At 55.7% G+C, this 13886-nt stretch overlaps 2 protein-coding genes across 3 annotated transcripts in view; one reads left to right on the top strand and one right to left on the bottom strand.

Moving 5' to 3' along the window:
• Positions 1–1263: 1263 nt before the first annotated feature.
• GSTZ1 (glutathione S-transferase zeta 1) lies at positions 1264–11744 on the bottom strand. Of its 2 annotated transcripts, none has more exons than XM_079913199.1 (9): positions 11608–11744; positions 8203–8254; positions 6312–6379; positions 5685–5765; positions 5189–5314; positions 4111–4189; positions 3514–3566; positions 2681–2730; positions 1264–1910 (listed from the first exon to the last, which is right to left on the bottom strand). In XM_079913199.1, exons 3-9 carry the CDS (start codon positions 6360–6362, stop codon positions 1784–1786), a joined length of 567 nt encoding a protein of 188 aa, XP_079769325.1. In that variant the 5' UTR covers positions 6363–6379; positions 8203–8254; positions 11608–11744; the 3' UTR covers positions 1264–1783. The 2 variants fall into 2 exon arrangements, with proteins under 2 accessions (XP_079769325.1, XP_079769324.1); XM_079913198.1 differs by having other exon boundaries at positions 11486–11615.
• Positions 11745–11757: 13 nt separating this feature from the next.
• The window catches only part of POMT2 (protein O-mannosyltransferase 2), a 47890-nt gene continuing 45761 nt past the window's right edge, over positions 11758–13886 (top strand). Inside the window, exon 1 of the mRNA XM_079913197.1 lies at positions 11758–12198. Within this exon, the coding sequence (XP_079769323.1) occupies positions 11951–12198 (248 nt within the window). The 5' untranslated portion in view covers positions 11758–11950. The remainder of the gene's footprint in view (positions 12199–13886) is intronic.

Below are 13886 nucleotides of genomic sequence, written 5' to 3' on the forward strand. Positions count from 1 at the left end.
GATTATTTGGGCTCCCAAAGGCACCTGTTAGTGACAGGTAGAGCCAGCTGCCTCCTTAATCTGGGCGAGTGGTGGCAGCGCCCCGTTTGGCCAAGGCTAGCCCTGCAGCTTGCCCGCTGCTCCTGGCTGGGCCCATGTCTCTCCAGGGCCAGGGAGCACACTGCCGTGGGAGCTGTAGGAGCACAGCCTGAAGTATGGGCTTCCCTCCTTTCCCCTGAGTTCATTTTCTCTTTAAAATCCACAGGAGCTTGAATCACCTTCAATTTCAAAAGTCCAAGTCAGGTGACGGTTACTGATCCCTGAGCTGAGGAGATTAGTCTCTTATCTCAAGTCAAGGTTTCTTGGTGAGAGCCCAGGTGAGCCTTATGCAGCCAGGCAGGTCTGGAGTAATCTGAGGAAAAGGTCCAGATGGCAGCAGGGCAGGCACAGCATCCCTCACCATTGCTGTGTCTCCTCTACCTTCCTGGGCTTCTCTCTGGGCTCTGCCAGGACAAACTCACCTTGGGAACAAGAGTGGCCCACCTTGGTCATTCTAGAGCCTGGAGCCCAGGCCATCCAAGAGAGAAGGAGAGGCCACTAAGGAGCCCGGGATGAGAGGGGAGAACTAGGTGCCCTGGCATTGGAGCTAAAGAAAAGGGACTCATGGCCGAGAAAGGTGGCTTCCACTTGGACCAGACACATCTATCTTAATTCCTTGTTTAAACCTCAGCTACACAGGGGAAATGAAATCTCACATATGGAACATAAATGTCATCTTGTTTCACTCCCAGAAGTGACCCGCATCTCCCTACAGTATCTCTGCCCGAGGTGATCCTGGTTCTGGCTGAGCACTGCCAGGCATGGGGACCTGCTCCCTCCAGGGCAGCCCAAGGTAAGCCGTTACCCGGCTGGCCTCCTGCTAGCTTGGTCAGTAGCTGTTCATACTGCCCACGGAGGAGCCTGCCTCCAGCTCCCAGCACCGCTCACACGTGGATGTATCCTAAGCACCTAATCCTGAGGCTGCTCCAGAGAACGCTGCCCCTGAAGATGAGGGACTGGGCTGAGCGGGCCAGCGTCTCCTCAGTGCTGCCATGGAAGTGAGCAACGGGGCTACTCCCAGGCCTGGGCACTCAGCTGGTCGCAGGAGGCTTTCTTTCCTGCTTCTTATACCTGTTCTCTTCTGGATCTTGTCTGATTTTCTCAGGCAGGCTTTTGGGCTTATTTCTCTTCCTTGCCCTTAGGTCCCAGGGGCCAGGCCAACCACAGAGTGGGCAAGTGGCTGGCTGGCTTTCTCTCCTGGTCCAGACACAAGGGATTCCAGCTAGGAAGAGTGTTCACCTTCTGCAACCCAGCTCAGCTTTAAGTGAACAACCCGGGGGCCTGGGCTTTAGTTTAATTACCAGATTTCAGTGTGGGCATTCTTTGGAGTCAGGTACAGTCGAGGGGACGGGAAGAGGCGCTCAGACTTCCTCATGGCTCTCTGGTAAACTCGGCATACGTTTCAGTCTACGTTCACTTCATCTTCATGACTGCCCGCGACACAGTCATGAAGACTTCCTGCCTACCCGCCTCCCGGCATTCTCCCACCCCATTCTGCCCGCATGTGACAGATGAAGGGGCTGAGGCAGAAGGAGTTTCAGTGGGAAGGCAAATCCAGGGCCTAGAGTTCAAGTTCAAGGGCTAGGAGTTCAGGTCTTCCACCTCTCCAGTTGAGGCTCGCTAGCTTCCAGGCCTCTTCAGCCCATGCAGCTTCTGCTCCCGCACCCGCTCCCGGCCCCTGCACAAGTGGCGCGCGGTTTGAGAGCTAGGCCCTCAGCTCAGGGGGTGTATCTGGCTGCCGGCAGGGGTGAGACACTTGGAAGGCCTCCAAGGCCAGCAGTGACTTGTTGATACGGCTGATGGTAGGGTAGGGAGTGAGATCCACCTTGAACCTGTGGCAGAGAAACATCCCCCTGAGCCAAGGTCTGCAGGGGCCCAGGGAGACTGCCCTGCAGGCGATGGGGGAAGCACAGAGGCGGGGCTGGATGAGGTCCCTGGGGCTGGCCAGGGAAGGCCTAGGAAGGCAGCCCTGCCAGGTTGGGGGTCCTTGTTCACAGGTAGCTCTCTGGGGAGGGACAGTCTTGTGCAGTATTGTCTGGCATCTCAGTTTCCTACTGCTCCTATTCCAGGCCATGGCTATCTATACAACCTACTATGTGTAAGGCCAGTGCTGGGCATTTATATACAGATCATCTCCCCACCCATGTCATAAGCTTCTCAGGCGCAGGGAATGTGTCACACATTTCCATACCCCTAACAGTGCCCAGCACGATGCCTTCCACAGAGAGGTTCTCATCCGTGCCCTCCTGAAGGGCTGATGGAGCAAAGCAGAGGCAGAGCTCACTGCCAGGCACAGAAACGCCACGTCTGGGGAGAGCAGGCTCTTGGAGTGGACTCTTGCAGGGGCGTCCACCAGGTGACACGCCTCCTCTTAGGAGTGGGGGCTGTGCGGTATCCCCTGGGCTGCAGTGGGCATGGGAAGGGTGTTACCCCGGCTTCTGCCTGTCTCTTACGGCCACAGTGGCTGCTGGGGGCAGTGGGGGAGGGTCTGCGTGAGATGCTACCTCAGTCGATGAAGTCAGGGCCTGACTGTAGGAGGCAGCTGGGCATTTTGAGGGGAGGAGCCAGGAGGAAGAGGGAGGGTGGCAGGGCTGTCTCTTACCTGTCAGCATTTGCCACCTGAGGCGCTAAGCACAGATCAGCCATGGACACCTGCAAAGAGGGTCGGGCGGGCTTGCATCAGGGTGCGCACCCCAGACTCCCACCAGTGACAGCACTGGGGTGCTGGCCCCTGGCATTCCCCTCTGCTTCTGGCTCTTCTACCCCACCCCCACTGCCCCACCCCCTCCTCATCTCCCCGGGCTGGCTGGGTCTGTCCCTGCAGCTGAAGCGCTTCTCCCAGGCTACAGTGCAGTTGCGCTGACAACCAACTGTGGGTAGCCAGAGAAGGCTCGATTGCCTTAGTGGATGTTACTGTGCTTGTTCAAAATTGCCACCACAGGCACTTAGTGGGGGCTCCCAGCAGGGAGGGAAAGCCTCTGGGTGCAGGTGGGGGACTCTGGAACCAGAATTACCATAGAGCCAGGGCCTTAGCCTGTAGGAGTCAAGGGCACCTGAATCCTAGAATCCTAGCATTGGAAGGGAATGGAGACATCACCTAGTCTGATCCCTCATCTGATGGCTGGACCACCTCCTCATCTCAGAGATGAGGTCTTCAACTTGAATACCTCCAGCAATGAGAAACTCACTTCCTCTTGAGGCAGCTGACCAGGAAGGGGCTGAGAAGCTCCCCGTGAGCTAACTTCCGCTTAACGCAGAGAGGACGACCTTGGGTTGCTGACTCCCCACCCTTGCTACAGCTGCCTCCTCAGGAAGCTCTCTGAGCTGTGCCTGCCCTGGGCTGGAGGGAGGTAGCTGAGTCTAAGTGGAAGACAGTGGCAGCCTGAGGTAGGCCTGAGGGAGGAGGCCACCCCCATGGGCCTGGGGAGAGCTTACCTCATCTCCCACACAGTACTTCCCCGCTGTGCTCTGCAGGATCTGCTCCAGAGCTGGAGGGAAGCAACATGAATACTCTAAGGGGAGAGCAGCCTTTCTGGGCCTTGGTGCATAGCTATGACATGGCAGCTATCTGAGTGGCAGGCTAGAGCGTGTGCTAGAGGGAACACGGCAGTCAGATCTGGAGAGAGGTGATGGGCACATGGGGATAAGATGATGCCTCCCTGCGCTCTGCAAGTTCAGCTACCATTCCCTCCTCTGAGGGGACAAGGCCTGCCACTGGCCAAGGCAGCAGTTCTCACACCGATGTGCTGACACTTTGCTGGCCCTGGCTTCCTGCCTGGAGTGGGCAATGGAGCAGAAGTTGGGCCATCCATCTCCAAAAGGCCTCAGGCATGAGGTTCCCAGAAGTGCCAGGGGTTGAGGCCAGGTTGGATTCTGCCCAGCCCACTGCCTCCTCGGCCCTGCCCCCCCACCCTCATCCATGCCACTGCCAAGGCCAAAGAGCCCGGGACGCTGCCAGATGCCAGGGCCCCCGGTGTGAGGGCCATTTCTCTAAGAGGTCACCAGGGGCAGCTCACAGGGGCAAGGACTCACCGTTAAAGCCAGAACTGATGGCCTGCTGGGCCCAGGTCAGCTGGTTCTCCGGTCCCACTTGCTTCAGGACAGACAGGTTCTGTGTAGCCCAAGAAAACTCTGGGATGAGCTTTGGGAGCCAGGCTGAGCCGCGCACTCAGCCAAGTCCCCTCAGGTGAGCTTGGTTCCCGTGTGTCCCTGGCTGTACACCTGTCCTACCCTGGACCCTGTGAGCTCCCACCCTGTGGGGCCTGAGGTGGAAGGGAGGTGACGATCCCAGAGGCCACTTTCTCTGGCTGCCCTCGTGGCCCCTATCCCTCTGGCAGAGATGTGTAAGGGTGGAGGCACAACCCAAGGCCTCTCTCCATTGCATCCAATGCTTCTCCCTGACATGGTCCCTTGTGAGGAGAGGGAGTGTGACACAGGGTTGGGGAGGGCAGCATGGGGGAGGCACATAGGATTGGCTTTCAGGAGATTTGGATGTCTGTCTGCTTCAACTTCCTGTTAAAAAAAAAAAGTGACATGGGGCGGGGGGGCCACAGATACACAGTCAGGGGGTCTGTCACACTTAGAGTGACTGCAGTCACTCCACCTTTCTGGGCTATTTCCTTACTTGCAAAGTCAGGGATTAGCACAGATGAATTTTTTTTTTTAAACAGATGAATTGTTTTAATACTTTTTTGTTTTACCAGTGAAAACTTACCAAAAAAATATTAGGAGAATCCCAATCTATGACACAGAACAGGTGAAAGGAAGGCTGCTCTGGTTAAAGGTGGGAGGCGGGGGCATGCGCTGCTCAGCCTCTCCCTGCCACCTGGCCCTTTCCCCACCTTGGCAACTCTGGACGTGTCCTTGGAAACCTGGGGCTTCCCAGAAGGCGGCTGGCGTCCCAGGGAGTGGATGCTTTCTGGCCTCCCTCCTCCCTCTGCCACAGGGGACAGGGCCAAGCCCCTGAGAATCCCCTCTGTCCTCCTGCCACCCCGCAAGGCACCTCACGGTGGGCTGGCCAGGGTGCGCGTGCATGCGGAGGGGAGAGTGCATGCGTGTGGGGATGCGAGGGTGAGAGGCGTGTGAGGGAGAAAGTGCACGGGAGCCGCACCTGCAGGGGCTGGATGCCGCTGGCCAGGAGGTGGGAAATCATGCGCACGTGGGCCCTCTTCTTTGGGTCCTGAGGCAGGAGTCGCGGCGTGGGCCGGGTCTCCTCCAGGTACTCAATGATGGCCAGCTGTCCGGAGGCGAGCCGTGAGGCAGGGACCATGGGGGGACTGTAAACTCCTCTTCCTCCCCCACTTCCAACACCACCATCGTCACCACCCCCCTTCTTACCCTTCTTACCATCCTCCCCTTGAGCCCTGTGAAGCCAAGAGGCTCCCCAGGAGGATGAGATCATTTTGGACCCTTGTCCTACAGAACTTAGTCCCCCATATGCTTGAGTCTCCCTTCACCTCCCAAAGCAAGCAAGCAACCTTCCTCCCTCCCCCGCTCATCCCTGCTGAGAGCTGGGTGCCCTGGGCAGACACAGGCAAGGAAGAGCTACGAGGTCCTCTTGCCCAGGGCACCACGCTCATGAGGGGCCTCCCAAAGCCGCCACTCACTGACTGGCCAATGGTGATTCCATCAATCTTCAGGGCTGGCACCTGCTTCATGGGATTCAGGGCCTGGAATTCTTCAGAGAACTGTGGAGACAAGGCCCTGGTGGACTGGGCAGCCTGGCCTGAGCTGGCTAAAGCAGAGTCTGGCAAGCAGGAAGCCCCTCGCCTACTGCCCACCTGTGCCTCCCTCCCCTGGGAAAGGCCCTGGCTCCCAGGCCCAGGGTGGCACCTGGGGGATCTGTGAAGTATCCTGAACCCCAGTGGCTGCTGAAATACAGGTTTCATCCCAGTGGCCAGGCTATGTGCTTGTCCCTGCACCTTATATGTGGTCACCAAGGCACATCCAGAGGGCCTGGCATGGGGCGAGGACCCGCTCACCACCCACACTTCTGGAGCCAGACATGGAGAGGCCAGGCTGTGGTGCGGAGCCTGGAGCCTGGGTCCTTCCCATGGCTCCTCTTGCTGCACAGCTGGCCGCCCTGTCCCACAGGGCAGGGCCAGCAGCCTCCTCTGGCCATGGGGACCACAGGGCGCATGCTCATCTCTTGCCTGCAGAAGTCTGCACCCCCTGCCGGGCCCCTCTCCAAGGCCTCTGACTCCTACATTGTGGCCTGGGGGCAGCCTCCTTACCTGCTGCCCCCCATCCTTTGTGAGGTTGATGGTTATCGTCTCATAGTCCATGTTTTTCAAGGCCAGAGCTAGGAGAGACAGCAGACAAGTCAGTGACAGCCTCTGACCACACTTCCCAGGGTGACGAGCGGGAAGGAGGCTTCTTTCTCCACACTGCTGGGTAGCCCTGTCGCCTTCTTCCCAACTTCCTGGATCACCACCCGCTCCCCTACCCCAGGGCCATGATGCTCTGCCTCTCTTGCCCCTGGACTCTCTGTATCCCCAGCGGACCTCTCATGCCTCTAGGTGGTGCTATGAGGGTGTGTGCCCTGGCCCGCTGAGGGCTCCTGGAGGACAGCAGGGCAATGTCCCCTTCATCTCTGCCCCTGGCAGGACCTTACCCAGTGGCAAGCAGGGCTTATTTGTTGGAGACATGCAATCATTCCTCCATAAAGGTCATCTGAGGGCCAAGGGAAGGTGCTCAGTGACTACGCAGGGCCCACACAGGCAGAGGACACTCTTGTTCTGTTTAGAGGAGAACCCCTTCCTAATCCATTCTCTCCGTTCTCAGGGCTGTTGACTACAGATCCCAAGGCATCAGGGCTCTCTGGTGACCTCAGCACATCTGCTGACTCCCAGTGGCTGGATTTCCTCTCCATCTCCTTTGATCTTTTCCTCCCAGCATGGTGAGGGCAAAACACTCGGTCGACCCTAGTGGAGGAGACTGTGTGTGTAAGTGTGCACACTTGTGCCTTAAAATATGGCAATGGCCGGTATCAGGCAAATGAGCGAGGGGAGGAGCGCAAGACGTGTCACAGCCTGCAGACAGCCCAGGAGACGCGGGGCTCCTTCTCAGCGTCGGTCAGCTCCACCCTGGAGAGTGGAAGTGGTCGGGGCCAGGCAGGAGGCCAATGCGTGGTGGCCCTGCAGAGACAGTGCCCGCGCTGCTGGTCTGGCCCCGTCAGGGCAGAGGCTCTGGGCCCAGGGAGGCCATCTTCTTGGAGAAATGTGTCCTCGGGCACCCCAGTGCTCTTGCCTACTGATTCTAGCAAATACCAAGTGACTGTGGGAGGGGGAGGGTCATGAGGATGGCTTCCGAGTCAGGAACAGGCTCCTGGCAGCAGGCTACCTGGGTTTAAATGTCATCACATTCACTTGCTAGCTGTGTGGCCCTGGACAAGTAACGTCAGCCTCTGTGCCTGTTTCCCCATCTGACAGGCAGCATAGCGTAGTAAAGAGCATGGACTAGCTGGAGCTAGGCTAGCTGGTTCAGATTCCAGGCCTGCCTCTTACTAGCTACATGATCTTGGGCAAGTTACTTAACCTCCCCGTGCCCCAGTTTTCCCACCTGTACAATGGTGATGATAATAATACCTCCCTCCCAGGGTCGTTGAGGTTTAAATGGAGCCATGTACACAAAAACACTCAGCACCGTTCTCTTTCTGTACGAGCTGCTACGACTATGACCTTGGCCGAGGGCTGACTTAAGCTGAGGGACAGAAGGGTCGAACCAGGACTAAACCAGAGGGCCCAGTTTCTCCTTCCCGAAGCCTCTGGGGTCCACACTGGCCAGCTCTGTTTAATTTGCCAGATCAAATAAGATAAGAACTGAGGAAGGCCAGCTGTTCCCTGCCAGTTACCAAGGATCTCTGGATTCTGTGAGCCTGCCTGAAGCATGGTTGCTAAGGGGCTTTGGAGAGCAGAGTGGGAGAGGTGGCAGGCCCAAGAGGAAAAACACCCCTCCCCCCTTCCTCTAGTTGGACTTCCGAGGTGGAGGTGCCATTCGAGGCTGAGGGCTCCAGGAGACTGGGGATGCTGTGGCTGGTGCCCTGTCTGACAGAGGCTTTTCACCCAGGCCTCCCTCCACCCCATACCACCCCACTCCAGCTCTCAGTGGAGGTACAGCTCTTACCGATTCGAACTCTCCATGAGCAGGAGCTTCGGAAGTAGGAATAGAGGATGGGCTGAGGAGAGAAGACGAGGACGCATGTTAACCCATGCTTGGTGGGTTCTCAGCCCCAGGAGCCCACTGGAGGGGAGGCAACAGCTCCCAGCCAGGGGTCTCCAAGCCAGCACTGTTTCTTCCCAGCCTGCTAGGCCTCCTCCCTCAGGCCTGCGTCTGGAAAAGTCAGGCCAGACTCAGAGCTCTCTGGGTTAGAGGCCTGGGGAGTCATGTGGGGTCCCTCAGCTCCAAACTGTGCTGTCATGCATTCCTGATGTCCAGGGGGCCCCCAAAGGGGCAGCCAGACTGCAGGTGCCCTCCTTACCTTCCTAGACTCAGCCATGATGATGTGGTGACCCTTGGCCTCTCAGGGAATGTCCCCTCCCACAGAACTGCGGGGCAGGGGGAGGAACCCTAAAGGGGTGGATCCCATGAGCCAATGGGGAAGCTGGTCTAAACAGGCATCAGGAGAACTTTGACTCTGGTCAGAAAGGGCATCTCTTTCTAATCTGGGGAAAGCTTTTTATGCTCCTGGTGGAGCCAGGTCTGGTGTCCTGGGCAGACAGCTAGGCCTGGTTTTGAAGCAGTAGTTCATGTGGTGCAGTGGGCTAGGAGCTGGCATACTGGGAGTCTGGTCCCAGTGCAGGACCTAGCCCCGCATGACTGGGGACAAATCCCTACCTTCTCTAGTCTTCAGCTCCCTCATCTGTAAAATGAAGGGTTGCCCTAAAATGATAGCTTATTTCCTTCCAACAGTGGCAGAAAGACCAGGAAATCTAGTTTTCTGCACTTTGGTGCCCATCTCTTTCAACATTCCACCCACCAGTCCTCCAGACTCTCAGCTGATCTCATAAAAATAGCATCTGGAAAACTCAGGCCAGACTCAGAGGGGGGAACTTTCCTGGCGGTCCAGAGGTTAAGACTTTGCCTTCCAATGCAGGGGGTGTGGGTTTGATCCCTGGTCAGGAAGCTAAGATCCCACATGCCTTGCAGCCAAAAAACCAAAAAACATTAAAAAAAACCCAGAAGCAATATTGTAATAAATTCAATAAAGACTTTAAAAATGGTACACGTCAAAAAAAAATCTATAAAAAAAAATAGCTGGGGAATATGCCCACTGACTCCAAAGCTGAGGTCATAAGCTGGCAGCCCACAGTGTTCTGTTTGGTCTATACTGTATTTAAAATGTTTCAATTCATTGCTAACATTAAAAGTCACATTGTTTCATATACAAATCCTGTTGTCCGTTTTTTATTAAAAAAAAAAATCTGGAGATAATGAACTCAGTTTCCTGAGGAGCAAAATTGATCAGAGCCAATTAATGGCCCCTTTTAGAGAGGGCATGCCCTCTCAGATCTGCTATGGCCCCCACCTGGTCCACTTCTCTCATTTTTGTTACTCTGAGGCCCCTGAAGGCAGCAGGGTGTGTGACCTCTCCTCTAAAGTTTAGGGGACTCAAAGTTAATTTCTCTGGTGCTTCTTGGTCACCAGCATTTCAAAGCAGAACCCAGAACAGAGTTACCAGTAATTAGCACTCATGAATCTTCTGGCAGACACATATGTAGCCTTTTGGATGAGGGAGAACTCAATAGAATTTCTTAGATCACCCTTGTCTACCATCCCTCTGACTACAGACATTTCACCCAAGTTCGCTCTCCCTTCTGTATGCCCCAGCTCACCAAGCTGCTACCTGACCTTGCTTTCATCATCCCTGAACTACCAACTCCATCTTCTACTCCATCTTCTACGTGGGCAAGGGCACAAGTGGGAACCCAGTCCCTCCCAAGTTAGTTCCTGACCCTGGGAGTTCCAGTCTATTCTGAAGGCAACTTTCGTGGGGAAAGTGAAGATAGTTCTGGCACAAAGGTCAAGTGATAGGCAGCAGGCATTCTTGGAGGGAGAAGAGTTCGTAGGCTACAACTGGATGTACCCTGTTCCAGGGTGCATCCCTTTCCTTATTTGGTTAGGCTGGAGGGGCCCCTGGGGCCAAGAGGCAGCTACACTGAAACAGAATGGAACCACTAGAGAGCTGCAGACATCAGCTTAGAATCCTTAAAGAAATGCCTTACCTAATTACTAAATGTTACACATTTGACCTAGACTAAGGGTGACCACAGAATCACTGTAAATGCCCTGCCCTCAGGTTTCTTACTTATGGGCCATCAGGAGATGTAATGGAGGGCGGTCTCTGATCTTTCTCTTACCAATGATAACTTCATAAACCATCCCATGTTCCTTTTTGCATTTGTAGGGCTAAATTTTAAGCCCAAGTAAAATATCCGTTTCATCACCACTCATGGAGGAATTGTTTTTAATTCAAATATGGATTCTCACCACTCTAGCAGATTTTATTTTAAAACCACCTCTTACACATGATTTTCGAGAAAGACTCCTAAACTCCTATTTGGGAGTGGGAGGGCTATACACTGTTAAAGTGATACTATAGGGCTTCCCTGGTGGCGCAGTGGTTGAGAGTCCGCCTGCCGATGCAGGGGACACGGGTTCGTGCCCCGGTCCGGGAAGATACCACATGCCGCGGAGCGGCTGGGCCCGTAAGCCATGGCCGCTGGGCCTGCGCATCCAGAGCCTGTGCTCCGCAACGGGAGAGGCCACAACAGTGAGAGGCCCGCGTACAGCAAAAAAAAAAAAAAAAAAAAGTGATGTTATATCCCACCTCATGGGCCTGCCACCTTCCTTTGAGCTACAATAGCTGTTCCAAATCTTTAATAGAGATTGATAACAGTGGTTCTGGGGTTAGTCTTGGGAAATACAAATTAAAACTGGTAATAAGGTCCCCAAGTGATTATGATGACTGTAAGTGCCACAGTTTCCCCTCGCCCCTGGCGCTCTCTCAAAATGCAAACAACCCTGAAAGGCCATTTAACTGTTAAGACCTGCCGGGCCGACCGGCAGGGCTGTGCGGATCAGGGAGACGAGGGACGACGCTTGGAAGCCCTAGCAGGTCGAGTGGGGTTAGGGGTGGGTGGACAGACAGATGAAGAGCAAGGGTACAGCCACCAAACCAAGCCGGGTACTCTCCACGAGAACCTTGCACCTCGCGCCCAATCCTCTCGGGATCACAGGCCACAGCGAGTAGCGCGCAGGTGCAGAGCGGTGCCAGCGCGGCGCATTGCATGCTGGGAGTCGCCGTAGGAGCTGTGGGCGGGGCCGAGCGGCTCACCTTTGACCCCGCCCCCCAAGAGTTCTCCCTGTTTCTAAGTAGAGCCTCTCTCCCCGGATGCATGACACAGACCTTCCCCACTTGCATCTCGCACTCTGGGCGACCCCTCTTCCAGGCCAGGAAACTTCGCGCCTGCGACTCTCCGAGTTGTCGACGATTCAGGCCCAGTGAGACCCCGACACGTCAGAACTTACGTTTTCGTCTCGGTAAAGCTAGGGCTTGGACTAGAATGAGCTTTAAGGTCTCTTCTAGCTTGCCCCGCCCTGCCGCCACGCCCCCAGTCCTGGCGCTGCTGGGAATTGCAGTTCTTTGAGCCCGCTTTCTCCCCGGCCCGCCCGGACGTCATGCTCTGCGCCACTAGCCGTCTCCTAGCGGCCCGGGCGGCGACCGCGCTCCCCTTCCAGCCCAGAGTCCGGGGTAGGGAACTAACTACATTTCCCAGGGCACCCCGAGCCGCCGCTTGGTGACTTATTGGCGGGGCGGCTCGCAAGACCTAGCGTGCTTGCGGGCCGGAGGGCCACCCTGAGGAGGGGAAGGATGCCGCCGGCCGTAGGCGGAGGCCTGGCAGGGTCTGAGCTGCGTCCCCGGAGGGGCCGCTGTGGGTCCCAGGCTGCTAGGGCCGTGGGCCCGGACGTGGCCACCGAAGCTACAACGCGGAGCCCCAAACGGCCTGCTCCGAGCTCGCGGCGCTTCGAGGCGCCCGGCCGGTGGGCTCTGCTGGCCCTGGTGACGCTGATGTCCTTTGCCACCCGCTTCCACCGTCTGGACCAGCCGCCGCACATCTGGTGAGTGATGGGAGGGACTGGGCAGGCACCATGGCAACTGGGAGGGAGGGGCGCGCCTTCTCATTGGTCTGGAGGCACGGAGAGGGCGGGATTCACAGGCGGAGGGGCGGGGCCGCGCTGGAGGGGAAACAGGTTTCTGGTGGTTGCCTCTGCCCAGGTGCAGTCTCCGTGAGAGAAATCTTTTTGCTTCGGTGTGTGTGAGAGTGGGATTCCTTAGGATCTGAGGAAGCAGTCTTCATGTCTTGCAGGTTATGCTGCAGCGTCTCACCTGGCTCTCAAATGGTAGCTTTTAAAGGTGCTTTGAACTGACCCAGGAGAATTGGAAATTCTTAGTACAGAATTTCCTAAGGCCTGAGTTCCTAATCTGCAGGATTTAGACCTCCACGGAGGGGAACATTCCTATCTGAGTACCACATTCTCGGGAGCCAGAACAACCTGTGTGCCCACGGATGATAACAAGGGTCCCAGGAAGCAGGTCTGGGGTCATCCTGTGAGGATGTATTTTCTTAAAGGCTTTATTTTGTAGGACTAAGGTGTAGGAGTCAGATTTCGTTAAAAAAGCTTAAAAGGTCTCCAGCTCGGAGGAAAATTTTTATACAGTTTGAAAATGGTTAATTTGTTTTGCCAAGACGTGATACCATGTTTTCTCAGTATCACTGAGGAGAAAGTGTAGAGGTTGTTAGAAATGGAACTCCTTGACTAAAAAGCAAGCAGGCTAACAAGCTATCAGGGTTACCCTACTTGGAAGTTAATGAATTAGCTTGTTACTATTTCATGAGTGCTGGCGGAAGATGTGAGACTCCTGGGTCAGAGTCAAAAAACTTATTACTCGTAGCAAAGGAAGCAGGATGAACATCGGCATATTGGATTCAGTTTCTCATGGCTCCGAAGTCCCACGGGGTGACGCTATGGGCTCAGATGGATGACTGCACACACTGTGCGTTGCCTTGCAGCTAAGGAGCAACAAGCTTGGGGAATTTACAAAAAGCAAGCGTACTTTTTGCCCTGGAGAGAGATGTTACCTCATCTCTCAAGGCTGCTTGGTGCAAACACAACTTTGGGAAATGGCCCAGGTAAAGTGCAGTCAAGGCCCTGCATTCTCCGCATACCCAGCAAGATGTGTGGAAGTACAAGAGACCCATGGAGGACTGTCTCTCCCAACAGTCTCACTCCTTGATTTTACACTCTCTTGGCTTCTAGCAAATTTTCACATGAATGTGCAACTCCATTGGCTACTCTGATTAACCTGGCCGAGGCAGGGACCCAGTCTATTTAGTTTGTCTCATACAACATTTATTTAAGGCTGCTCTCACCAGGAGTCAAAGCAGCAGGGTGGGGCTTCCCTGGTGGCGCAGTGGTTGAGAGTCCGCCTGCCGATGCAGGGGACACGGGTTCGTGCCCCGGTCCGGGAAGATCCCACATGCTGCGGAGCGGCTGGGCCCGTGCGCCATGGCCACTGAGCCTGCGCATCCGGAGCCTGTGCTCCGCAACGGGAGAGGCCACAACAGTGAGAGGCCCGCGTACCGCAAAAAAACAAAACAAAACAGCAGGATGAGGCCAACCTGTGGTGTTAACCTGTGCCCTCCGGGGTGCTGGAGTGGGGTGGGGAGGGACCAGGAAGTCTTATTTCAGTTAGCTGAGATGTAGTCTAAGGCCAGTCTGTTATCCATTATAGTCTGTACACAGGT

This window comes from Stenella coeruleoalba, assembly GCF_951394435.1.
Source record: "Stenella coeruleoalba genome assembly, chromosome: 2".
Classification (NCBI taxonomy): Eukaryota; Metazoa; Chordata; class Mammalia; order Artiodactyla; family Delphinidae; genus Stenella; species Stenella coeruleoalba.